The sequence below is a fragment of the Condylura cristata genome, unplaced genomic scaffold (genome assembly GCF_000260355.1).
Source record: "Condylura cristata isolate star-nosed mole 26May11 unplaced genomic scaffold, ConCri1.0 scaffold00008, whole genome shotgun sequence".
In the NCBI taxonomy this organism is placed as follows: domain Eukaryota; kingdom Metazoa; phylum Chordata; class Mammalia; order Eulipotyphla; family Talpidae; genus Condylura; species Condylura cristata.
The window spans coordinates 29,409,428-29,434,048 of NW_004567109.1; the positions used below are offsets into that span (position 1 = coordinate 29,409,428).

General features: G+C 49.3%; 1 protein-coding gene across 1 annotated transcript in view; it reads right to left on the bottom strand.

The window, feature by feature from the left end:
* Positions 1–2,463: 2,463 nt before the first annotated feature.
* The window catches only part of LRP8 (low density lipoprotein receptor-related protein 8, apolipoprotein e receptor), a 70,760-nt gene continuing 48,602 nt past the window's right edge, over positions 2,464–24,621 (bottom strand). Inside the window, exons 7-21 of the mRNA XM_012722122.1 lie at positions 23,715–23,837; positions 22,785–22,907; positions 19,516–19,635; positions 19,312–19,437; positions 17,974–18,148; positions 15,944–16,171; positions 13,457–13,575; positions 13,074–13,213; positions 11,604–11,745; positions 10,610–10,762; positions 9,580–9,804; positions 7,750–7,818; positions 6,261–6,433; positions 5,124–5,300; positions 2,464–2,968 (exon numbers count right to left, since the gene is read on the bottom strand). Coding sequence (XP_012577576.1) covers positions 2,930–2,968; positions 5,124–5,300; positions 6,261–6,433; positions 7,750–7,818; positions 9,580–9,804; positions 10,610–10,762; positions 11,604–11,745; positions 13,074–13,213; positions 13,457–13,575; positions 15,944–16,171; positions 17,974–18,148; positions 19,312–19,437; positions 19,516–19,635; positions 22,785–22,907; positions 23,715–23,837 — 2,132 coding nt within the window. The 3' untranslated portion in view covers positions 2,464–2,929. The remainder of the gene's footprint in view (positions 2,969–5,123; positions 5,301–6,260; positions 6,434–7,749; positions 7,819–9,579; positions 9,805–10,609; positions 10,763–11,603; positions 11,746–13,073; positions 13,214–13,456; positions 13,576–15,943; positions 16,172–17,973; positions 18,149–19,311; positions 19,438–19,515; positions 19,636–22,784; positions 22,908–23,714; positions 23,838–24,621) is intronic.

Genomic DNA, 24,621 nt, shown 5'->3' on the forward strand with positions numbered 1-24,621 from the left:
ATTACAGTCACCAAGAAGAATTGGAGGGATTGATTTATTGCCATAAGTTTAAATCCGATCTCATTCTGAGGTTACAGGTTACTTCACTCTGCTTTATAATTAATCATGCTATCAAGAATAAATAAAATTTTAATTTTCCCTGTTTCTGAAAAGGCCTTTTCTGTAGTGCCTTCTTAGACCACTGGAAAGGTAGGCCGAAAAATAGGTAGCAGTTTTAGTACAATGTTCAGGCAGCCCAAAGTTGTCTGCTGGTGATGGTTGGGAGGAAAAGGACTGGGACCAGTTTCTTTTAAGTAGAGGAAAAAAGTGGTAAACTTTCAGCCCTCCTGGCACTCTGTCTAAATTTCCTTCCAGTTTTTCGGTCCAGTGACTCTGGATTCATTACTGGTTATGGATGTGCGATGACACAGGAGTGGAAGGCAACAGAATGCAACCCCCCACCAACTCCCTACCCCATGAGGCTCAAATGCCTCCTAGACTAGGGGGAGGATGGGTCTGAGCCCTCAGGTATCATCCACCGTGAGCATATCCCATAATTTTTCTTTTTGTGGATTGCTTCCAAAGCTGCCTCTTTCAAACTGCAATTGCAGTATATTCAGAAAACATGAATGTCACTGAGAAAGTTGTTTCATCATCATTTTGAAATCTCAGCTGAATTATCTTGACCCATTCATTTTTTTTTCCTGTTAAGATCAGTATCTGACTATAAGTTTAGAAACTGCATTAGTCATGGTTATCATTTCATTTCTCCAGAAAATTCTGTTTCTTTGGAGACAGGTTACAAGTTGCTTGTTTCATGTAAGTTTCAACATTTTTCACATTCATCATTTTTCTTCAGCCAAAATAGTTTTACTTTCCATTCTTGAAAGAATAGTAGTGATTAAGCTCCATAGGAGTTGGTCAACTGTTCTTGAAATTCTGTTTGGTATTGATCATTCTAGGTCAGTTGCATTTACCCTCTCAGTGAATGTTTCAGGTCTATCAACACATGCTTACCATGAAGAAATTGCTTATTTATATAGAGCACAGTGCCCAGGCTCCAGAACACAGTTGTTTCCTTTGTGGTAAAGAGATCAGGAGTGACGTAGAGGAAGGCCCTAGGAACAGGGTGAGAGAATACCAGAATGTCTGTCTGAAAACTCAGGGAGTAGCAAGCTGGGAAGACATCCATCAGGGAGTGGGAGTGTGGGGATGAATCTGCATAAATCTGTCAAATTCCAGATAGGTTAAAGTTAGCTGTGTCTTCTGCTCCTACTTAAGCAAAACACTTCTGTGGCACACCTTGTCCCTGCTTGTCCAGTGGCAATGAAATGACAGAACAGCAGAGTTAAGGAAAGACCACACCTTCACAGAGAGCCAGTGGGGACTAATTCTTTCTGGGACTGCAGGATTACAATGGTTTCCAGCAGCAGAACCCACAAAGAGAAAAGGGTACTTCCTGTTTCCCCAAGGCCCAGTGGGGGGGGAAAAAAAACCTGTACATATACCCAAAGTTTTTCCTTTTATTTACAAAGCAGTAAACCAAATTCCTGTGTGAACATATATAGTCAATATACTATAATATTGTGTATGCCATTTTCCCCATCAAATATGACTTTAGGTTTGGCCATTTTTTTCTGATTTCAACCAAAAATGAGTTTCATCTACATGAACACATGATGGTAACAAGCCTATGTATTACTTTGAAATGTTTTCCCCACCTAAAGGGAATGGTAGAGAATAAGAGGAAGAGAGAAACAGAGATGTAACAAAACCGATTCCACTGTCCCTATCCTCATCCATTGTATATCTCAGTCCCTAAACTAAGCTTGGGCTATTCTAGAACCACTCCACTTAGCTCTCTGTAAGTAAGGACCTTCAGCATGTCTCAGAGGAAACTTAACTGAGTTCAACCCAAGTGTCCTGAAGGATATTGAAAAAGTTATTCAGATAGTTAAACCTTAAAACAAAGTGTAGCTGAAGTTCAGGCAGTAGTCTCATCTGAGTTCACGAAAACTTCTGGCACTGTCAAATCTGTGCATAGGCCCTAATCACAGAAGTACACCATGTGGGAGTCACAGCAGCCATGGTGCATGGAAGGGCTTATCCTGATTGTTTGGAATCGCCAGAGGTGGAAAAGAGCAGCCTCTTCCACTACATGTTTGCACAAGCCAGGTTATCTGTTTTCTGAGCCTCATTTGCAAAGGCTTCTCAGAGACTACAGATAACCCTCTTTTGGACTGTTTTAAAATATATTTTATGTATTTGATCAAGTCACAGGTGCGCCTTTTCTCTACAGGATTTTCTCTCACACACACACCACGCACGCATAAACTAAATGCACTGAGTCTGCATGGTGGGCCAATCATACCAAAAATAAATACTCTCATGTCTCTAAATTATTTATAGAACTAATCTTATTTTTAAAATATGTTAATAAATAATCTAAATGGGGAGGAAGTTGAAAATTGAAGTGTTTTTTTCTTTTTTTTTTTTACTTATGTTGATGGATAGCCACAAAGCATAATCATTTTATTTACCAAAAAAACCTCCAAAACCTAAGAAATCCCCCCCAAACCAAATACCCTCTGTAAATATAGTTTTAAAATGATGAGTAAGCTACTGTACCATCGGCCCCATTTGGTTATGTACATCGTGTTAGTCACTCAGCAGTAGCCATTCCATGATTCCTCATGGGTAGTGCAACCAGTTAAAAAGTGTATAAAACATTATACATATAAAAACTCTCACATCCTTTGGATGTTTGCAGTTCATCATAACTTTGTGGTTACCTTTCCGCAACATAAATTAAAAAAAAAAAAAAATCGCGCACACACACACACACATTCACACAGACCCATATACAGAAACCCTTGCATCCAGGCATACACCATCCAGAGTGTAGTGCATGGGACTATATTCCGTGAGGCACGAAGGGAGAGTCCCATCCTCAGGGCAGTCCATCATCTTCAAGGCTTAATGCCACTCGCTGGAGAGAGAGAGCAAAGAAATCTTCATTAGACCCACAGTAGTCGTGCACCAAGTACCCACAAGGCATCAGACAGTCTTTATAGGGGTTAGCTCACACATTTTTCAGACTACCCCAGGAAATAGCTTGCAGTATTATTTTACAGATGAGAAAACTGAGATTCAATGTGCTTAAACAGCATTTGTCCTGGATCAAAAGCAAATGGGTGAACTATAATTTGAATCCAGATCTGTGTGACTACAGAGCTGTAGCTCTTGCCATCATTTTATTCTGCTTCTTGGAAAAGGAGGACTGCAGAGGTCTAAATTTTGTTAATCCTCCTTTATAGGAATTTAGGTTTAGTTGACTTGGGGGTTTGCTTTAGCAAATATTTAATCCCAGGCCATTAGCTACTTGTTTCCAGCATGCTAATCACATACGCCCCTCCCAAATGATTTTAGAGAATTGTAAGATAGTGCAGGTCAGTTAAATTCAGTACTTCTGCCATAAGTGGTGAAGTCACTTACCCCTGCAGTAATCTATTCTGTTGTGGATTTAAATTCTTTCCTATATTGACATGAAATATGTCTATCTTCTGATGGTGCCTGATTCTATCTCCAAGACCCAGAGAGTTCTACACAGGGCAGCCCGTCATTTGTGGATAGTGTTTGAGATCCCTTCCCTTCCTTCTTAGCATTATCTTCTCTAGGCTACATATCAGCCTTCCCCACCTGCGCCCGATATAGTCTTGTTTCTCACTCTCCATATCCTAGAACCCTCTTTTGGGCAGAACCCAGTGTTTCAATGTATTTCTCACTGCTGTGGGCTGATGAGAAATCTGGGCCAAGCACTCTCTCTGAGTCTTGATTTCATCTCATGTCAAATAGGAATAAATAATAATAATAATACTTTCCTTAAAAGGTTGGGGTATCAGATGAGTAATGTATTCAGAGTGCTTAATCTAGTACCTAAATAACATGGGTCCAGAGAATCCTAGATCAGCCTTCTCACCATGAAGTATAATCAGACTCAAGTTCTCCATCTCTGGACATTCTGCATACAATAAAAAGTAACTCTACTGTATTTTGGTTATTTGTTATTTTGCATGAATGCATGGCCTGTTTTGTTAGCACAGAGATTTGAGACTACCTTCTTCGAGTATGGTTCCCACTCTCTCTAGGACAGAAATCTAGGCTAAAGACCAGTTGGGGAGCTATCTGAGAAAGGCAGGGAGGAGAGCACAGGTTGTTGAGAATACCTGTTTCCAAAACTTTAAGGTTATTTACCCCAGAGACCCAGCATGGGCTTTTATGTAGTGGACAGATAGACAAGAATTTGAGTCCTAGTCCTGCCACTTCCTGGCTGTGACCCTAGACAAATTATTCAATGATTTAATTTCTGAGTCTCAGTTTCTCATCTGAAAAATGAGGCTAATAATAGTCTTTTTACAGTTATTGTGAAGACTAAACAAGAAAATGTATGTAAAAGACCAAGTAGTACCTGACGTGTTCTTACTAAATGTCAATTTCCTCACTTTCCTCGTCTGTTTATTTGGGACTAGCAGGAGCCTAGATTCATCAGGAATAGCTCTTTCTGAGTTACTATGTTCTTCTCTGGAAACATGTATAGAGTGCTTTATAAATCACAAAGTACTCTCACATGTGCTATACCACTTGAACTTTACAAACTTAGTTTGCAGAAAGAACAAGAGTTATTATTCCCATTCTACAAATAAATGTGAGCAGAAAGAAATGACTAAGATCACAGGGCTGTGGAATAGTAAAACAGGGAGTCATCATCTCTTTACTCCAAGCTCAACTTTTCTTCCATTGACCTTTAAAAATTGGTTAAGCAACTGTTTGCTTGGATTGGCCGAGGTAAAGGCTCCTCCAGGCCCTCCACTAACCCTCCTCACTTGTTCAACTTTGTCCCCCGCATCTCCCCTTCATGAAAGGTCTGTGTCAGCAGCAGCTTGTCTGCCCTGCCCCATATGCAATCATTTCTTCCGCATGCCGTCTCTCAGTCTGCAACTAGCAAATCTTTCCTCTGCCCCAGCACCCAGCTTACAATTTGCAGCCACATTCCAGAACCAAGACACCTCCTAGGCTTGGCTGCGCCTGCCTGGGTTCACACCCTCACTCACCAGCCCCTCAGACTGAGAGTGGCACTGCCCTACCTTGCACTTGACGACAGGCAGCTCGGAAAGAGGGTTCTTCGGGAGTTGGTGCAGCTGTGACCTTGGTTCCCCCGGCAAGACAAAAAGCTCCTTGAGGGCAGGGGCTGGCTCTTCCAGTTCTCTGGTCTCCCCAAGACAGGGCTCTGCCCACACTGGGCGATCAAAGCTGCTGATTGCCTGACAGGGGGATGGACTGGATGACCCATGAGGTCACACTCAGCCCCCTGACTCTGCTATATAACCAGGACACCTGATCCAGCCACGTTGTAGTCCCTGCTCCCCCACAAGCCATGCCCTGCTGCGTCTCTCAGCTTTCATACATGCTTTTTTCTTGAATGCCATTTTCTCCCCCTACCCAGAAGACTGCTATTAAGTAACTCTTAAAGACACAGTTCATCTGTGACCTCTGTGAGCATTTCCCTGTCTGATTTCCCAAACAGAATTAACAGCTCTTATTGATGTTTCCATAGCGTGTACTAAGAGCTATGTTGTGCTAGGCACCAGGGAAACAGACTGATTAGACAATCCTGCCCTCAAGGAGCTCACAGTCTAGTGGGGAGGCCAGTAAGTAGAAAGACAGTAGACCACAGTATGACAGTGCTGTGATGGAGAAGGGCTGTGGGAGAACAAAGCAAGCCAGAGAAAGCTTCCCAGCAAAGCACACACCTTTGCATCCACCATGGCACTTGGCACACACTTGCGTATGTGACTGTCTAACCCCCACTAGCTCCTTAGGGGCAAGTACATGCCTTCCTTAATGTTGAACGCTTGCTGGATAATATGGTGCTTAGCACATGACCAGCATACAGTGTTTGTTAAACACGAACTAAATGGCTAGGCCACAGTTACCCTTCTAGGACAAAAGTCTTCAAAGCTTACTCAGCAGAGAGAAAGACACTTCCTTATTGCCAGGAAGAGTGTCCAGCTACAAGGTAGTCTCTGATATCTTTCTACCCCATCCACCGGCCAGAGCCTTCTCTGTCCCCAGGGCCTAGGTAGTGCCTGGCACATGGTAGGCTTTTTGATAAGTGTTTGAATAAGGACAGACAGACAGGAAGGAGGGAAATAAGGAAGGCAAGGAAGAAAGGGGTGGGGGCAGGGAGGAGCGAAGGTGCTCTTGCAGCAAGGGATACTTACTGCAGGGTAGACGTGGCCAATCTGAGCGGTCCTCCCTATGTGGAGCTCATCTTCATCCTCTTCTTCTGTCGTTTTCCTGTACACTGGGTTGTCAAAATTCATGCTTTTGGTGTTCTTCCGCTTCCAGTTTCTCCAGATCAGGTAGCCACTCATGCACAGCAAGGCTATCACCCCTGCAGGAAGACACAGGTCCTGCTGGCCCCAGGCAGGCTCCAGGCAGTGCAGCCCTTCTCCAGTTTCTCTGCCCCTTGTCCCACAGGTTCTAAGTGTTCTTTTCTGCTGCTTGGAAGCCTTTCTCCCATCTCTTCCTTCATTGACCACCCACCCCACAGGTCCAGTTCAAAGGTCCAGCTCAATTTCTCAAGGTAGGATCAGTTGTTCCTTCATGTGTTCCCCCCACCCACACTTATATATGTGTACCCCTAACTGGACTAGGCCCTTTGAGGGTAGAGACTGTGTCTTATTTCTCTCTTTATGTCCAAAGCCTAGTGTTGAGTCAGCACTCAGTAACATGCTAGGTGAGTGAGTGAATTTCTTTACCTCACTTTGCCCTAATGCTGAGGCTGCCCTGGGTTTCTCCAAGAAAACCATTCTCTGTCCAAATTGGAGGGCAGAGGTGAGTGGGGCTATTTCTTGTCAAAGGTGGGGCTTTATCAGAAGAACCTCTTTAGAGGAGGACCAAGCAGGGAAATGGCAGTTCTGAGTTAGAATATATGAGTATGTTAACATGTAAAGGAGGAAGCTCTTGAACAAAGCTGGGCAAAAATGGGGTAAGCAACTTCATAAGAAAGTGTCACTGAGCTTCAAAGGAGGCTAAGATGTCATGGTCTTGAATAGGAAGTTTCAATATTGTAAAAATGGAAACTCTCCCTTACCAATTATATATCCAAAACATTAAATTCCACCCTAACTTTTATAGCACTGACAAGGTGATTCCAAAGTTCATCTAGAAAAGACCCTGAATACCAATAACTAAGAAAGTGTTGCAAGAAGAGTAATGCTCTATTCTAGACAATGAAGCAAAGTTGTGCTTCTAATATTTAGGAATAGACAGATAAATGATGGAAGAGAATAAATGACTTACAGGCAGATAGTTTAAAGTACTTATAATAAATATGACAATTTAAGTTCGGACAAAAGGTTAGGGTACTTAATAATAGTTTTGGAAAAACTAGACAGGCATGTAGGAAAAAAAAATTAAATGTCAACTTCACCTCATAATTTAAGAGCATGAATGAAGTGGACTTATTTCTAAATAAACAGAACTACAAAAAGGTTTAAAGTCCAAATAAATGAAAGCTATGTTTAAAGTAGTAGAGAAACTTGTCCTTTCCCACTGCTGCCATGATGCAGATTGTCATGAAGAACCTTCAGGGAAGACTCGCTCCCCAGGTTGAACCCTTGATACAGTCAAAAGTGTAAAGGCTAAGACTGAACGTAAGGAAGGGCAGGGGTCTCTTCTTTTTCTACAACCTGGGGCCACACTCACCCATGGGCACGACGATCCCAATGACAGCAGCGGTGACTGCTGAGCCCATCTTACCGCCGTCATTTGCATCTACAAAACAAAGCATTTGCAGAGCAGTGTTCCAACACTAGAAGCCCAAGGCCTGGTCCGCCTCAAGCTAGAAACCACGCTTCTGCTTTTTGTCATCATTCTAAAACAGTGACCCTGGCTAATGCTGCATAATCTCTCTAGATCCTGTCAAAGCTCCTGTGAGGCAGCCAGGATAGAGTTACCTGCATTTCACAGTTGGGGGATTGAGTCTCAGGGTTTTTGGTACCCAAGTCCCATTTGCTTTCCACGGTCGCACTGCAGTGGTGGGAAGATGGGGCCTGCTGGCCAGAGGAGCACTTAGAGCTTGGTGCTGCCGACTGACTGGGGCAGCTGCCCTTTTCAGCCAGGACCTACTCTGTCTCTTGTTTTTGGCAGGCTGTCTTCCATCTGTTTTATCATTTTAGTAAGCAGTCAAGTGAGATGCAGCATAGTATAGTAAAATTAAGAGCGCAGCCTCCTGGGTCAAGCTTATCAAATTCTGGCTCACAGCTTGTGTGACCTTAGGCAAGTATTATATGCTATAAATAACACTTGTTTTTAATCTTTGAAATGAGGATGAGTGCATTACCTACCTCCCAGGGATACTGTGAAGACTAAATGCAACAATCCATGTCAAATGCTCACACATTCTGTTCACACACTGCACGGTGCTTGGCACAGCCTGTCTAGCAGGAGTGTGGTAGGGGATGTTCTAGGCCTAACTAGGGTATACTTAAGTACATTCTGAACTGAAAAGTACACAGAAAATGTACTGTATTAAAAAAAATATGTTGTGCCATTTCGTTCACTCTTACAACCATCTTCCTTATGACACTTGTATCGTATTTGTGGTTTAAAAGGCATCCCCCTGTATCCTTGTGACAGCCCTCTGGGAATAAAAAGGAGCTTTAGTCTACTTTTGCTCCACAAGAGATGATTGTCTCAGGCAGTAGCCCAAATCCTTTGTGTGCCTGTTTCTCCAAGTGGCTCTAAGGGAACCCCCTCCCCCCCAAGTACCTCTCCTCTCACTCTAGGGCCCAGCAAGCGCTGGGTGTTAAAGCCTAGAGCATAGGGATAGGGAAGCCACTCAGATATGGACTGGCCAGAGGCCCTGGCCCATATGAGAGAAGCTGGAATTCACATATGCTCTGCCTAACTTCAGGGTAAGCGCTCAACTCTGAAAATCCAGCGGCTGGCTAGACAGCCCCACTAGAGAGGTGCTGCCATGCTGCTCAGCTAGTGGACCATGTGCAGACAGGCAGATGTTTAAGATAGGTTATTGTCTTCGAGGAGCCCTTCCTGGCAGGTGATGCAGTTAAAAGTAAGTATTTGCTAGTTAAGAGACAGAACATTTCTGGCAGTGACAGTGACCGCTCAAGGAGGACCTACCAAGAGGTAGTTGACACTAGCTTTTGAAGTTTCCAAATGTGAGGGACACCCCCTCACATGTTACGACTAATACACAGACAAGCCCAGAGTCGGCAGGAGCCAGTCACACTGTTGCCTGTCTCATGCAATTTTGTGAAGTAGGTAGGGATGGTTATTATTATTTTCACCCTGCAGGGGAGGAAATAAGAAGTAGCTTCCCTCAAGACCCTCTGTACGTTAGGAACTCCTAAAACTACTAAATTGCAGGCTGGGACTCACTTCCCTCCACTTCCTTCTTTTAGATGTCTGATATTTGTTTTAGATGTCTACAATTTGTTATTCCCGTGAATCCTCCCATCCTGGCTTCCCCACAGACCCTCCATGTCATGAAAAACGCAAAACTTGTTTCCTTACAGTGCTGGGAGTGGTTGCTGGTTGCAGGGCTTGGGGTTGATGGGTTGATGCCGGGAGCCCTGGGGACACTAACTGCGCTAGGGGCTGCAGCTGCCAGGCCCGGCGTCTCCGCGCTGTGGTTCTGGTAGGTGGGGCTGCGGACGGTGGTCCCAGCGGCTCCTGTGGTGTTGGCTCCTGTCCTTGTCCTGGTAGAGGCTAACGTCGTAGTTGAGGTAGATTGAGGTGCTGGAGGGGAAATACCATGTAGTTCGCTTGGACAGAGAATTCTCTTTGTCTGATGTCTAAATTATTGCCTGAATTATCCATGTGAACGTATCCTCATGGCTCAGCTCAAATGCCCCTTTGATGAAACCTTCCCCAGTCCTCCTGAATGGGCTGCAGTCTTTTCTTTAGCTGAATCCCAAGCACTCTGTTTACACTGCATGTTAATTTAATAAGATGAGTCATTAAAACAATGTGGTTGAATTAGGTGTGGTCAAGATAACTGTAAAAGACTGGGAGGAGGGGAGACTGTGCAAATTTAGGAGAATTTTATATTGTCACACTCTCAGGGTTAAGTCTCATTCTATTTTAGACAGCTGAACCTGGGAGTCATAAGTGGTTTAGATACTGAAACAAAGGCTTTGGTCTTAATTAAGACTGGGAAATGAATATACATTTATATTTAATTATTAGTCCCAATCTTATCACAAAGGGCTTCGATCTAATATGTTAAGTTCTAGGTAAGAAATAAGCTCACCTGCATATAACTGAAACCATGAAAATCAGGGTTCTTAATTTGAGATCTTTAAGGGGTGCCAAAAAAGCCTCTCAAATTGAATTAAAATTTTGTATATAAATGTGCAAACACTGGAAAGACGCTGGGGGCACCAGCATTCATAGGAAGGAAAGAGCAGAGAGCAAAGGCAACAGCAGCCCGAAAAGACAGAGGAAGACCAGGAGCTTCTGGTGTCCCAGAAGCCAAGGGCGGACCTAAGCAGGATGAGGTCTGGTGTGGCCAGGTGCCACCCCTCCTGGTCGGTCTGCTTACCTCGGTAGCACCTCTTCATGTCTGGGCCCAGCCACATTGTGTCGGGACAGGCACAGGTGTACTTGGGAGAGTGGGTGGAGATCTGGGGAGCAGGAAGGCACAGGTACTCACAGCCGCCATTGGGCTGGGCGCTCTGCTCACAGGCATCTGCAGCTAGTGGCAGAGAGGGAAAGAGACAGACGGAGCTGGAGCACAGTGAGACCATGCCAGGCCTTCCCCATGCAAGAGAGTGAGGCCTCCCACGTAGCTGCTCAAGAAGCTCTCTACCACGTACTGGGCACCTTCCAGTAATGTCCCTGGTGTTCTTGACCTGACCTTTCATTTGATTGGGAAGACAGCTCTGCTGCACCTCTAGTATTTTGGAGACAAAATTTAAATTGAGGTCTGTTGGATTCTGGGGTCCCAGCCCCCTCCCCCCATGCCATACAACATATTTCTTAAATTTCTAGATCTGAAGCCAGGCACCAACCTACACCTTTGCTTTTCCAGCAGCCAACACCTCAGTTACAGTTAGAACTAGTACATCCTGACAGAGGAGGGTCAGCCAGGAGGATTGCTGGTTTCCATTCCCAGATAATAAGCTGACTCACGGAGGGCCTCTGAGGACATTAGTTTATCCCTCTGCAGAGCGGGTACAAATGGGGATGAGAGACAGTGTGCTCTTCATGGCAGAAGGGGCTCTGGAACCACAGGTCTGAGTTTAGGTCTTAGTTCTGCCACATGCTAACATTATTTCACCTCTCTGAGCTACAGTTTCCTCAAGTGTTCACTGAGAAAGGAAAACCCATAAATAGGACTCATATTTACTTACACCTAGCCTTATTTTACCAAAATATCAAAATAAGATACATTGCGTGGCAGTAAAGCATTCTACCAAGGTAAGGAATTGCTGCTATTCATCCGGGGACTGCTGAGACCTGACATGGACATGAACAGAGCCTGACTAGTGGAGGGAGAGGAGGTTGGCAGGGATCAGGGACCAGGAATAGCTCACCTCTTGGTTGCTTCAGCTCATGGAAGATAACAATGTCATGTGGATTATTGAGGTTCTCAGCTAGGATGGAGATTTCTAGGCCATTGAGTCGATTTGCACTGAAAATGGCCTCGTTCTCCAGGTCTGTCCAGAATACCTTGTCCTGTGGGTACAGATACAGGGGATGCGAGGCCTAGAACCTACACTCATAACTTCATCCAGCGGGCTCAGCCCCAAGCCTCTCCCTACCATCTTCACAAGCCCCTCCCTACCACCTTCCCTGAGCTCTCCTGTCCATAGATTCACTAGGATTCAGCAGTGGTGCTATAGCATCTGCTCTGCTTCCCCTATATCCCAAAGGGTTGTTTGATGTTCCTGTGCTTTGGCCTGAAGGTTGTCATTAATGCTTCCTCCTAGCAGAAACCCAAGGTTGGGTCTCTATAGCTATTACCATGACCAGGGCTGGAGGAGATGGGTGAGCAACTGAGAACTGTCCCCTCCTGGGCCTCTATAGCCTCTGGGGATCCACATTGTACACCTGTGGCTGGCCCACACAAGCCTACATGACAGCCCCACACTTCCAGGCCCCCCATGCATCCTCATGCACAGATCGAGACACATGCCCACATGCCCCTCTCTCTAAGCACTGGTCTAAACAGTGGTGTGGAATTTACAGTCACAAGCACCAGCACAACAGGAATGCACGCTTTACATATATGCATTTATGAATACACGGCACATACCTACACTTTACACATACATGCCATACAGATCCAGAAGCACATGTGCATGTATCCAAACACACCTGTATTTTGAAGCAGGGGCTGGATCTGAAGGTGGGGTTTTACCCACAATCTCAGAGTACATCTGGGTGATGTCACGCCAAGCAAATATTGCCAATGCCCACCACAGACCACTGCCCCCTGTTTTCCCTCCCCTTGGTATCAGTTTGAGGGAAGAGGTCAGTGTATGAGGCCTTGATTCGTTCTTCCTTCCTTCTTCTCCGAGAAGAAAGGTTGTTGAGTCAAAACACAGGAGGGTGCTGACTCTTCACATTCCTGGAAGCTTCTTGAGGACTAGGATGATGTCTGATTCACTTTTATTACCCCAGTAAAGGCCAGAAAAACTAAACTAAATTTAACAGCCTCTCAGTCCATTTCCAACAATAAATGATTATAGAGAAATTTATATCCTCCCCCCCTCCCTTTTATATGCCTTCTGTATATGTGGGTATGCTGGGTGCCAAAGAAACATATTCCAGCACCTTACCTGGAAGCGTCCTGAGAGAGGAGTCTTGGGAAGGGAGCCAGGTGGACAAAGGGCTGCAAAGCCTGTATGTCAGTAGCTCACAGGTTGCATACAAACAAGTCAGATGACTGCCTGTTTCTTTATCTCTATTTGGACAAGTCTCAGGGAGCCATCCTACTTGAATAAACCTTTGTGAAGCTTTGGCTTCCTGATGGGGCCATACATAACCCCCATGGGGCTCACCTCAAACACAGCAACCCCAAAAGGATGGCTCAGGAAGTCAGGGGAGGAGATCAGCATCTTCCTGTTGCGTCCACTAAAGTCAATACTGGAGAGCTGATGCAGCTTGGAGTCTACCCAATACAGGCGCTGGTTCAGCAAATCTTGGGGAGGAAACAAGGAAGGGGGACCAGGTCATGAGCCTGGGATGGCTACCTGGATCTCTGCTCCATAGGGCCCCCTCCCTGCCCATATTTCCAGGCCTCAGGCAGAGGTCACCCTGGGACAATCATAGGCAGCAAAGACAGGGATTCTACAGGAGGCTTTAGAAACAAGAGAGGAGCTCCAGGCAGTGGTGAAGATCAGGTGCTGGAACAGGCTCCCGATCTGGGGAAGGCAGGGCTCACCCAGGGTGATTCCATTGGGCCATTCAATATTGTCTGACACCAGTGTTTGCCGGTTTACGCCGTTGAGCCCAGACTTCTCAATCTTGGCCTGGTACCCCCAGTCAGACCAATACATGAACCTATAAAAGAGAAGAACCCAGTCTAGCTTCTTGTCAAGGGAGATGACTGGGGTGGTCTAGGTCACGTGGGCTCATCAGCCCTCTGAAAGGTTGAAGGGTATGCTTGGTGGGGACCAGTAAGACCTCAGAAATCCATGAAAACTTTGAATTAGTAGGTGCTTGAGCCTTACCTTGTCTGAGCAGCTACAGAGGCTGCTCACTCCCCTGAGAGCCCACTCAGGCTCAGGAGCACAGCCTGTGAGCCATCTCTCCGTGTCTGGCTGCGCCAAGTGGAGCCCTAGCATGTCAGCGCGGGAAGGCCCTATCAGCTCTCACACTCTCCTGCTCTGTGGTGTAAACACTCTGCAGGGTAAATGACCAGCCCGTCCCACAGCTGGGCCTCTGTCAAGGTGTCACCTCTCTATTGAGTACTGGGCTGAGTGGTTTCCCTTCATGTACTACAAATGTAGTAACTGCTGCCTCCTCTAACCCAGTGCCTTCAGAACAGGCAAAGTGAGGTTTTAAAAATGAAAAGTCATGCTCCTGTTTTTAAACTTTACACTGGCTTCTCCTATTGCCAGTGTAAATAAAATAAAATCCCAAATTCTTACCGTAACACAGAGTTCTCCATGGGCAGGCCCCTACCCACTTCTTCGGCTGTCTCTCCTGCCACACACATCCCTCACTACCTCACATATGCCCCGCAGGGCCTCTCGCTGATTCCCCAGGGTACCAAGCCTTTCTCACGACAGGTCTTTGCAAAACCTCTGGCCCCCACTCTGGTTAATTCTCATTTTAAACACCTTGCCAGTAGAGACTCTTTCTCTGATCCCTTCCTTGTTACTCTCTTCTTACAGCAAATGGCCTTTGCTTCCACAGCTAGCTGGCCTCTGTGTGCAGGTGCAGTGGCGCACTCGCTTGCTGTCTGTTTCCTCCTGCAATCGGCTCCACTGCAGGCTCCTTGCCTGTTTGTCACGCTATGCCTGGAAGGTAACTCATGTGTGGCATATAACAGGTCTTACTTAATATTTGTTGAATAATGTTTTCATTTTACCTCGTAACAGTTCCACAAGGTATAGTTTTAATTCCATTTTATAGATGAGTAAATTGTAGCTCAGAGGGATTGACTTCCCTAACATCAGATTGTTAACAAGTAATGGAGCCAGGCCTCCAGTTCAGATTCACATTCAAACAGAACCATTAAGCTTATGTGCTTAAACTTCCCAAACCTGCCTCACTGTTACCAGTTATTAGGTCAAGGCTGACTTTGGGCTGTGGGCTGAGTGACTGTCCAGGATCCCTGATATTTGCCACATTGGATTCGCTCTCGACCTGTCTCCATTCTGCTCTGTAGTCTGAAAGTTTGATCCATGTGGGATCCACAGCTGCCTGGAAGCCTCCTGGCTTCCAGATTTGTTCAGCAAAATGTTGGAGCGGGGAAGCGGAGACACTGAGCTCAGGACATTTGTTCCCTGGCCCCCTGCAGGATTGCCTCAGCTGGCTATGCTCTGAAGGTGACGCTCTCTACCCTACTCAGCCTTGAACTTTCCTTACCCTTGTCTCCAGGCCTAGTTGATAATATGCTGCTGTCACCAGTGCAGGGTGGTGCTTTAGAGCTTACCCCCTCCCTTGTAGGTCACCCCTTCATTAAATTCCCTCAAGTTAACTTAAGCGTGCAGTGGGTTTCCTGCTGGGACCCTGACAGAGCTACAGTCAGGGATGGGCCAGGGATGGGCTGGCTGACTGTATGGTTTAGGAAGCGGGGATGGCAGGTGCCGCCTCAGATCTGCATGCGAGCAGGCAGGAAACAGGTGGTGATGGCAGGGGCAGCCTCGAACAAAGCAGATCCAAAGATGCTGGTCCTCAGACTGCGGGCTGGCCTACGCTGGTCTTGGTAGGGAGGAGCTGTTTTTGATGCAATTCCACAGGCAGAATGGAGGAAGTCAAAGGAGGACAGACTTGCGGATATGAGAAAAAACAAAACACTTTCTAATAGGCACAGCTGCTCCCAAATGAAACAAGCTTTCTGGGAAGTAATGTGCTCCTGGCTATGGACGTGTGTGAGCAGCCAGCAAGTGCCTGCCCACAGCACATAGCAGCCTGAGGAAAGACTTCCTGCCTTAGCAATCTCGAGAGCCCAGCTCTGCTCTCAGATGCTAGACCTCTGTGATACGATGCGCGAGCGGCAGTCTCTGGGAAGAAGCTGGCAGTCAATGCCCAGAGAACCCTTGCTCAGGTTTAACAGGCAGGGGGCCCACACAGATTTTCTCCTTCATGAGCTACAGGATCCCAGGGCCTTCCAAAGCCCTTAAGGTGGCTCTTGTGACACATACATGAGGACTGAGTGCCGGCAGCGGGAGAATGGAAAGTTCAGGGTAAGGGCACTCACCCTCGCAGGGGGTCGACAGCGATGGCCCGGGGTTCACTGAGGTCATGGCTGAAGAGAGTACACCGGCGGCCACCGTCAACCGTGGCTACTGAGATGGTCTTGTTGCCCGAGTCAGTCCAGTAGAGGTGCTTGTGGACCCAGTCCACCGCCAGGCCTTCTGGAGAGTGCAGCTGCTCGTCAATAAGGACCTCCTGCTCTGCTGGGTCGCTGGCCTTGTCCATGTAGGCGCTGAGGGCAACCAGAGCTGGCCATGGGCTCCATCTGGAGCTGCCTACAGACCCTCCCCCATCTCTTTCCTCAGAGCCTCAGCTCTTGATTTTAGAGGAACTTGGCTATTTTCCATTCAACACATTCCCTGGGTAAGAATACTGGCTTGAACCAACCATAATGCCTAGCCTGGAGAAGCTAGGTTTAGTGGGGAATAGAAATTTCTAGCTAAACAATTACAGAAAAATGTGATCACAGGAAGTATTAGGCTACAACACTAGAAAATGGTGACTGCATCATCCTGGAGGGCTGGAGGAGGCTTTGTAGGTAGGTAGGTCCTGAAGGACTAGTTCACCAGGAACACAAGGAACAGAGCTGAGGAAAAGTATGTGCAACTGCCTAGAAGTGAGTGTGTTCTGGAGAGTGTTCCGTGGATAGAGCCCAATGTGTGTAGGATGTAAGACTGGAAGTAAGTGCCGGCGGGCCACATCCCTGGTGCACTCAGCATGCCATGCTAAGAAGTTAGGATTTTATCCTGGAGGGACTAGCTGAACAGTCAGAGGACACGGTCAGACAGGCACGTTGGAGTGACATGACCAGTGAGGAACAGGAGATGGATGGGAAGGGGAGGGGATGAAGGCAGGCAGACTGGCTAGGAGGCTATTACAGCTTCCCGGTCAGAGAAGTAGAGTTTGTGGCAGTGAGGACGCAGAGAAGGGCTGAAAACACAGTGCGCACTCAGGGGCACTCTCAACAGGACCTTATCTCCCAGTGTTGTTTTCCCAAGGTTTTCTCTCTCATACAGCCTCTCCGGGTGACTAGTCCCATAGTGCCCGTTGCCCTCCATAGTCTGACCCCACCCTCCTGCGCTGCTTCCATCTGGGAAAAAGGCATCACCAGCCACAAATCCTCCCAGGTCAGAGACTAACACTCCCAAAATCAAACAGCCCCCCTGGCTCTTTCTCTTTCTCTGTACGTGTGTGTCCATGCTTTGAGAGGGTCTAATAGGCACTGAGTTGTCAGTGAAGTGTATTTGCTTCCACTCATCCACTTGCCCACTCACCCATCCACTCAACCCATCATTCCTTAAGCAGTCACTGAGCTGAGTGCCTACCAGTGCCTAGTCACTGGGTGTCCCACTGAGTGGGTCTCAGGACAAAGAAAAGCCATGCCTATCAAAGGGGGTGGCTAGAGGTGGGGGCAGGACATGCAGGAAGGCAGGCTGTGGCATCTGAGAAGGGCCTGAGAAAGAACCTCCTTGCATGTGAGGAAACTGTCTCAAGCACAAAAGCTTCTGACCTTGTGTCACAGACACAGTGAAGGGCTGACTTGGGGCACTGTTGTTTAGGAAGACTTTCCTGACTATTAGACAGTGTCAGATACCTCCTCTATGCTTTTCCTTTAGGAGCATCCCAGGAGATGTCACTCTGTTATGAGTGGGATTTTCTAGGCAGGATCAGGTCTGCAAGTCCCTAGGAGCTAACGAGGATATGTGAGCCGCTGTGAAAGTCTTCACCAAGGCAAGGGATTTCTTCCTTTCTGCTCCGGCAGAACACTTGCTGTGGCTTGCACTGCCCTACTAGGCCGCTAGAGGTCAGTCAAAGCTTGGGTGTATGGAGCTCAATGCTGCTCTCCCAAGAGAGCCCTCTACTCAGGCCAGTCCAGGGAGTGAAGTCCAGGCAACTCCTATGGTAATGCCTCCCCCCCAGGCCCCAGCTCCAGCCTGGAGAATCTTAGAGGCAGAAGGGGTGGAGGCCACCCCTCCTCTCCTCTGCTCTCTGGTCCCACCTAGGTCTGGCTGCAGAACACCTGCCCCTGCTCACCTGTAGATCTTGCGATAGGAGAGGTCACACCAATAAATGCGATTGGTGGCAACTTCGACATCCAGCGCCACGACGTTCTTGAGCATGGGGATGAGGCGTGAGTAGTCCCGCTTCACCAGGTCGATCTTCCGCACCTCGTGCCGGTTGGTGAAGATTAGGGACGGGCTTCTGCCAGCTGCAATGTAGGGAGATTGAGAGGGAAAGGGTCAGTGCAAGAGGTGGGGAATCTGGAGACCAAGGCCCTGCCACTGGTTTGTTGGGTGATACCTCACTTCCCTGTAAAATAGGAGTGACAATTCCTATCTTAAAAGCTAGAGGAACAGATGAAATACTGGGTTCAAAAAGTGTAAACTGCAAAGCACCATATTCTTTTTAGGACATAAAAACTCCCTCCACGGTGTTTGTGAGTCACCACTTCCTTCTTCGACAGTAACACCCCGGGCTTCCTATCGAGCCTCATCTCTCACCCCTGACACACCCTGACTCCAGCCACCAAACCACCTGTCCTTTCCCAGGTACACAGCGCTCTGCTGCCCAGGGCCTTGCTCAGGTGGCCTCTACCTGGGTGCATTTCTGTGCAGCAGCTGTCACTTCTCTGCGCAAGGCACTAGTGCAGTGTTCAAGGAGTGACACACGGAACAGGAGAGTTTTAGAAAGATGACTGAGGCAGAAGTATGGAGGACAGACATCAGGCTGGGGGACTCCACGGAGGAGATCCAAGGAGGCCCTTGGGTCTTTAGTTCATAGAGAGTGTGTGGGGGGCTATGGCAAGAGAAGAAGCTGCAAAGGCTGGTAGGGACCAGTCACCGAGAGTCCAATGAACCAGGTGAACAGTTTGCACTTCACTCTGAGCCAGCAGTAACAGGGTGCAGTTTGCGTCATGTATGACACCATCTATAGGTGTGCACAGGCGACAGCACACATGTCCACATATCCACAGAGGCACTTTTAGATCTTTAGGGAGATCATCAGTGACCTAGACGCTGCCATCCTGTAGGGCAGACGGGTTTGTGTGTGTTTTGGCTGCTGCTGTGTCCCCAGCGCCCACAGCGTTCGGCATTCATTTTAAAGAAGTGAATGAAATGAATTCAGAGGGCTGAGCTGACTGCAGTGCAGGTCCACACGCATCACTCTGTGTAGTTACAGTTGTTGGCATGTACACACTGTTGTGTGAGTGCAGCCTCTGGGCTCTGTGTGGGTGCTCATGTACAGGGCACCCACAGCCCGACGCTGGTATGCAGGCACCTGTGCACCATGCACATCCACTCCTCACACATGGGAGTACATCCCTTTCTGTACCCCCCAGAGCTGGTGCACACCACTTTGGGGTGTCCATACCAACAGCCTTGCAGTTCTTGGTTAGTGTATCCATCTCATAGCCAGGGTGGCACTCGCATTTAAAGTAGCCCTTGTAGTTGACACAGATCTGGCTGCAGGCATCTGGGTCCTCACACTCATCAATGTCTGTGGGGAGGAACAGAGGTCTGAATGGGTCAGAGGCTCTGCCTGTGCTTGGGGAGGGGGATCCAGGAAGGGTCTTACCGCCACAGGTCTTCTGGTCCAGGAGCCGGTAACCTGCTGGGCATGTGCACTCAAAGCCGATCTTGAGGTCCGTGCAGATGTGGGAGCAGCCACCGTTGTTATGCAGGCATTCGTTCAGCCCTGGGGAGGGATGTGGGCTGAGGGTCCAGGAGCCCAGACCAGGGTGTGGGCAGGACAGTGGTGGGGCCGAGAGCTGAAGCAGAGACTGGGGGGAAGCGGAGACTGGGGAAAGCAGGACTCCCACAGAGCCAGGATGCCCTGCACCTCACTGAACCTCAGCCTGATAAACCAGGTGACTGGCAAGGGGAGGTTCAGAGAGGGGCAGTTCTTTGCTCAAGGCCAGATGTACAGACAGGGACAGTGGGATCAGAACTCAGGTCCTTTGCCTCCCAGGCCAGGGCTCTGTCTATCACCAGGCTGGAGGCAGCGGGTTGCCTAAAGTCTTTCCTTTCACAAACACATTTCTTCCAACTCCTCCTTCCTCATGACCTCAGAGTTGAATGAATACATGGCCAACCCTCGGACCCGCCAAGAATCCCTTCTGAAATGCTCAAGAAGCCCACTCCCTCCCGCGCACTGCCTGCAGTCAAGCTCTTCCCCACAGGATCTGCCTCCCTCGGCTTTTGCTTCTGCCCCCAGCTTGCTGGGCGGGGCTGACAGGATAGAGTGTCTCCCTCAGAATCTCTTTAAAGTGCAGATTTCTGGCCACCTGCCATTCAGGTGCCTTCCTCTGTGCAGTTATCCTTCTCCAGGCAGGGTCCTGACCTGGTCTCCGGGCGTCTGAGTCTGAACAGCAGAGGCTGCCCCTACCGTCTGGTCACCTACGGCTCCCAGGCCTTCTCCTGTGGAGCTGTGGCTAAGACAAGCCTCTGCCCCCATGAACTAAACAGCCGTCACCGCCTCTCCTCTTAGTACCTATCTCTGCTACTACACTTAAGCACAGGCCTGGACCCATGATTACCAGCTGCTACAAGGGATGCAGGAATGTCTGGAGGTTGTCTGGTTCCCCAGTCCTCCACTGCCTTACCACCTCTGGCAGGATCCTAGGGAGGGCCAGGGAGGCCAGGACCAAGGCTCACCAAGCTCTCACAGCATCTTCTCAGCTTTACAATTACAGAAGGTCAATTCTGCAAGCCAAGGGGAGGTGCCAGGCCACCCCTCTGCCCACCGGGCTCATGCACTGCGCTTCAGCCAAGCCAAGCAGAGCTGAGCTAAGCCAGCCTTAGTGTGGCCATGCACACAGTTGGCCTCAGAGCCCACCCCAGGCCATGCACAGCGGGGGGCGCCCCACCTCCAACCGGAGCCATGCTCAGGGAATGTTCCCTTTTACCCCTGGGCCTCCTCCTCTTTCCCTGGGACGTTGACAGAACTGAAAGAACAAAACCATAGCAACTCCATGACTGGTGGGGCCTGGGGGTGACTCAGCCAGTCCTGCCCTGGAGACCCCAGTCCTTTAGGATGGGCTGAGCCACATATAATAGCTTCGGGTTGTGTGTGCGTATACCATTGGTCCCCTGAAGCACTCTCTGCCCTGTCCCACACTACTTCATTCCCTCAGCACCATCATTCATTCACCTGCTCACTCTGCCTCACTCGCACACCCACTCACTTCCTCCCTCTCCTTCTGTAGGCAACTGCAACTCATGCTGTTTCACTGAGCACTTGAGGGAGGGATACATGTTAGGTGGCTCTGAAAGGGAAAAGGGGGTGCTCAGGTGACTCAGGCATCTCTGAAAGTGGAAGGCAGAGTCCTCCAGGGCTGAGGTGGGTAGGGGTGGGAGAATGGGTAGCGGTCCTCACCTATCTGTCTCTATCAACACTGTCCTGGAAGGCCAGCACCGAGCCTGAGGCTGAAGGGGATTCTGCGGGCCTTCCTAGTTCTGTCTGGCCAGGAGGTGACTCTGCAGGGGGTTATGGGCAGGCGGTGCAGAGAGGCCTGAGTTGCATCCGTTTGAGGCCCAGCACGGGAGGAATGGGCCATGTCACTTACCCCAGCACATGCACACACCTGCATGCTCACACCCAGCTTACGTGCAGAGGCACAGATAGGCCACGGACTTCCCGGACACGCTCACACAGACATGGAACACACACGGAGATGTGTGATACAATGCCCTTGCCTTACTCAGAGGAGGAGCCACGAATACAGACACTGGTCTGTCACCAGCACAGAGACACAAACACATGCCAACATACTTCTCTTTGGTGTGTCATGCAAAAGACAAGAGAGAAGAGCGTTTAGTAGGTTAGTATCCCGATCTGGGGGCGGGGTGGGGCTCTGGGTAGGCAGAGGCTAGGCTCAGCTATTCCTACATCACTCCTAATTCTGGGGCCTTCTTTGGGCAAGATTATTACGGGCAAGGAGGGGAAGGGCAGAGCCTGTCTCCTGTAGGTTCAGGTGGAGACTGAGTGGCCTTATTCTGCTACCCTTTCTTTCAAATCAATTTTAAATATTCAGCAGGGGTGGAAATATGTCCCTGGGGTGCACCAGAGAATGAAGCGACTCTGAGTGGCTGTGAGGGAGTTACCATGTGAAAAATGGGTCTGCCAGGAAGGTGGGGCTTGGGCTCTGATTTCCCAGGAATTCTCTGTTCAAACCTCTGACTTCAGAAATGAGCCTTCTTGAACCTATACTGGGCTCCCAGCATGCTCTCTGGGATGCCCACCCCGAAGGCCCCACAGAGCTAGTTGTCAGGACAGCTGTCTCCCGCCCCTCATTACTCATATCTGACCTGTAAATCTGATTGCTCAGAAAGTCCTACCTTCTCAGGGCTCAGGACAATGCCGCCTCCTGCTGCTGGCCTGCCTTACCCTCACCAGGCCTGCCCTCAGCCACTAGGCCTCAGGCTGTGCCTCACTGGCCACCTGCCTGATGTTCTTTACCTCCCCCCACAGGGACTCCTGCAGGGAGTTTGAAGGCTTCAGAGGCCAGGGCCCTGGCTAGGTCAGCAGGGCAGAAACTGAGGAAGAGAAAGTTCCAGAGTAAGCACTCACTCAGAGGCCTGAATATGGTAGGAATGAGGAGAGGCTGGGTTTGTGAGAGAAACTATAATTTTTGAGCATCTGGAATGGAAAGGAAAGGACCTTAGATTTGGAGAGACACAAAGGCAGAGAACCCCATCCGAGACTGTAGGACAACACGTGAGTGCAGAGAGGGTCAGAGCAGAGGCGTACAAAGGGGCAGCTGAGGGCCTCAGTAGTGTGGGTGTCAGGCGGGGATATGACAGGAAGGGTTTAGTCCAGCAGCCAGGAGTGGACAGGTACTGTACCACACTCTTTCAGAGGCTCATCCGACCAGTCCCGGCAGTCCCTCTGAGCATCACACACTTTCCCGCTGTCCACGCACTCGCCACTCTTACACTGAAATCTGCGGGGACCCTCACATGTTGACTCTGTCGGTTGGACAAGAGAGTGCATAGGGCCTTAAGAACGTGGGCAGGGAGGGCTGGGCTAGGCTGGGTTGAGTGGGGCTCATGGGAGGTGGGCAGCTCCAGTCCCAGCCCTCACTGGTCTCTGGAGGGTACCTAGGTTTGACAGCTGGACACAGGGTTGATGGGCATTCTGGTCACAGGACAGGACCCCCAGAGATGATTAGGCTGCCCAAGCATCATCAAGCTGGGCAGTGTGAGGGGGTCTGGGTCTGATCTGATGGTACTGAAGGCCTGGGAGGGAAAAGCAGCAGGTCTACAGAGGCCCTGTAGGCTGGACTGACCATCTGAAGGGGACCTTTGCCCAGAGCCCTGGGGAGGGGAGCCACCTCACCACCAGTCCTTCATGAATTTTCCTAAATGACCAGAAGCTCAGGGTCCCTGTTCCTGCTGGGGCCGAGTGCTACCCAGAAGGACTGAGAATTAGGGGCCCGTCTGGGAAGCAGGACTCAGCCTCTGTACAGTCTGAGAGGTATGGGGGAAGCTGTCTGAAGGCTTAGACCTGGATAGATGGTGCGGTCTGGACTCCCCTTGCGCTGTCGTGTCCCCCAGGCCTTTTTGAGCTTTTGCAAATTCCTTAAAAAGCTGGTTTCCAATGTCATGAGGACCCTTTGGAGGGGACCTGGATGGTTTAGGGGTGTGCAATGCTCTGGAAGAAGGTACATATAGGGACCAAGGGGAGACCTCTCTCAACTCTGCTCTCTCCTGTTCCAGGGGAGAGCTTGGGCTTTCCGCACAGGGACACCGCCCTTTGCTTCTGACCACACGCACCCTGCAGGCAGCCAGCTTCATCACTCCCATCTGGACAGTCCTGTTCCTGGTTGCAGCGCTTGATTGCAGGGACACAAGTCCCATCCCCACACTGGAACTCGTCCCCACGGCAGGTCCCCAGCGCTACCAGAAGAGGGCGAAAGGGGAGATGGTCAGGGCCAGCACAGTCTTGGGACATCTCTCTTCCCTCCACCTTCACCCCACCCCACAAATCCCCCTGGCAAGAACAAAACCAGTGGCTGAGATTGGGAGTCTTCAGAGGACACCTGGCCAAGGCACTTCCCGTGTACAGATGGGGAGACTGAAGCTCAGAGAGGGGGAACGCCTCACCCAGGTTGCACAGCACTCTGGCTGGCAGTACCAGGACTAAAACTCAGGTGTCCCATCTTTCTGTTTACCTTCTCTCCCCAGGACCACCCCCCTCCAGAGCAGACACATGACTTTCCTTCTGAATCTTGGTACTCAGTATTCAATGATTTCTTCCCTTCAGCAAACCCTTCCTGTACACCTTCGGTGTGCTGGGTACTGTGCCGGGGTGGGGAAACCAGAGACTGCCAGGAGCCTTCCCATCCTCTAGGGGCCCGAGGGATCTGGGTGCTGGGGTGAAGACCCACAGGGTGGCATGTGCTGTAAGACAGGAAGGCCTAGGGGCCGGGGAGAGCAGCCCAGCTGGGGTGGTCAGGGACCTGGGGGAGGCCCTGCGGGGTCAGCAGGCCCAGCAGGACCCGAGTGTGGCTGTTCCTGAGTCCCTAGGGTATGACACCGGCACCAGAGACGACCCCTAGCTTCTGGGTTGTCAGACCCGACCGCCATGGCTTCGTAGCCACGCGAGATCAAACAGGCCTCTGGACTCTCCCAAGCCCCTCCGCAGCGCGACAGGTGACCCGTCAGTCACCCTGGGCGAGGG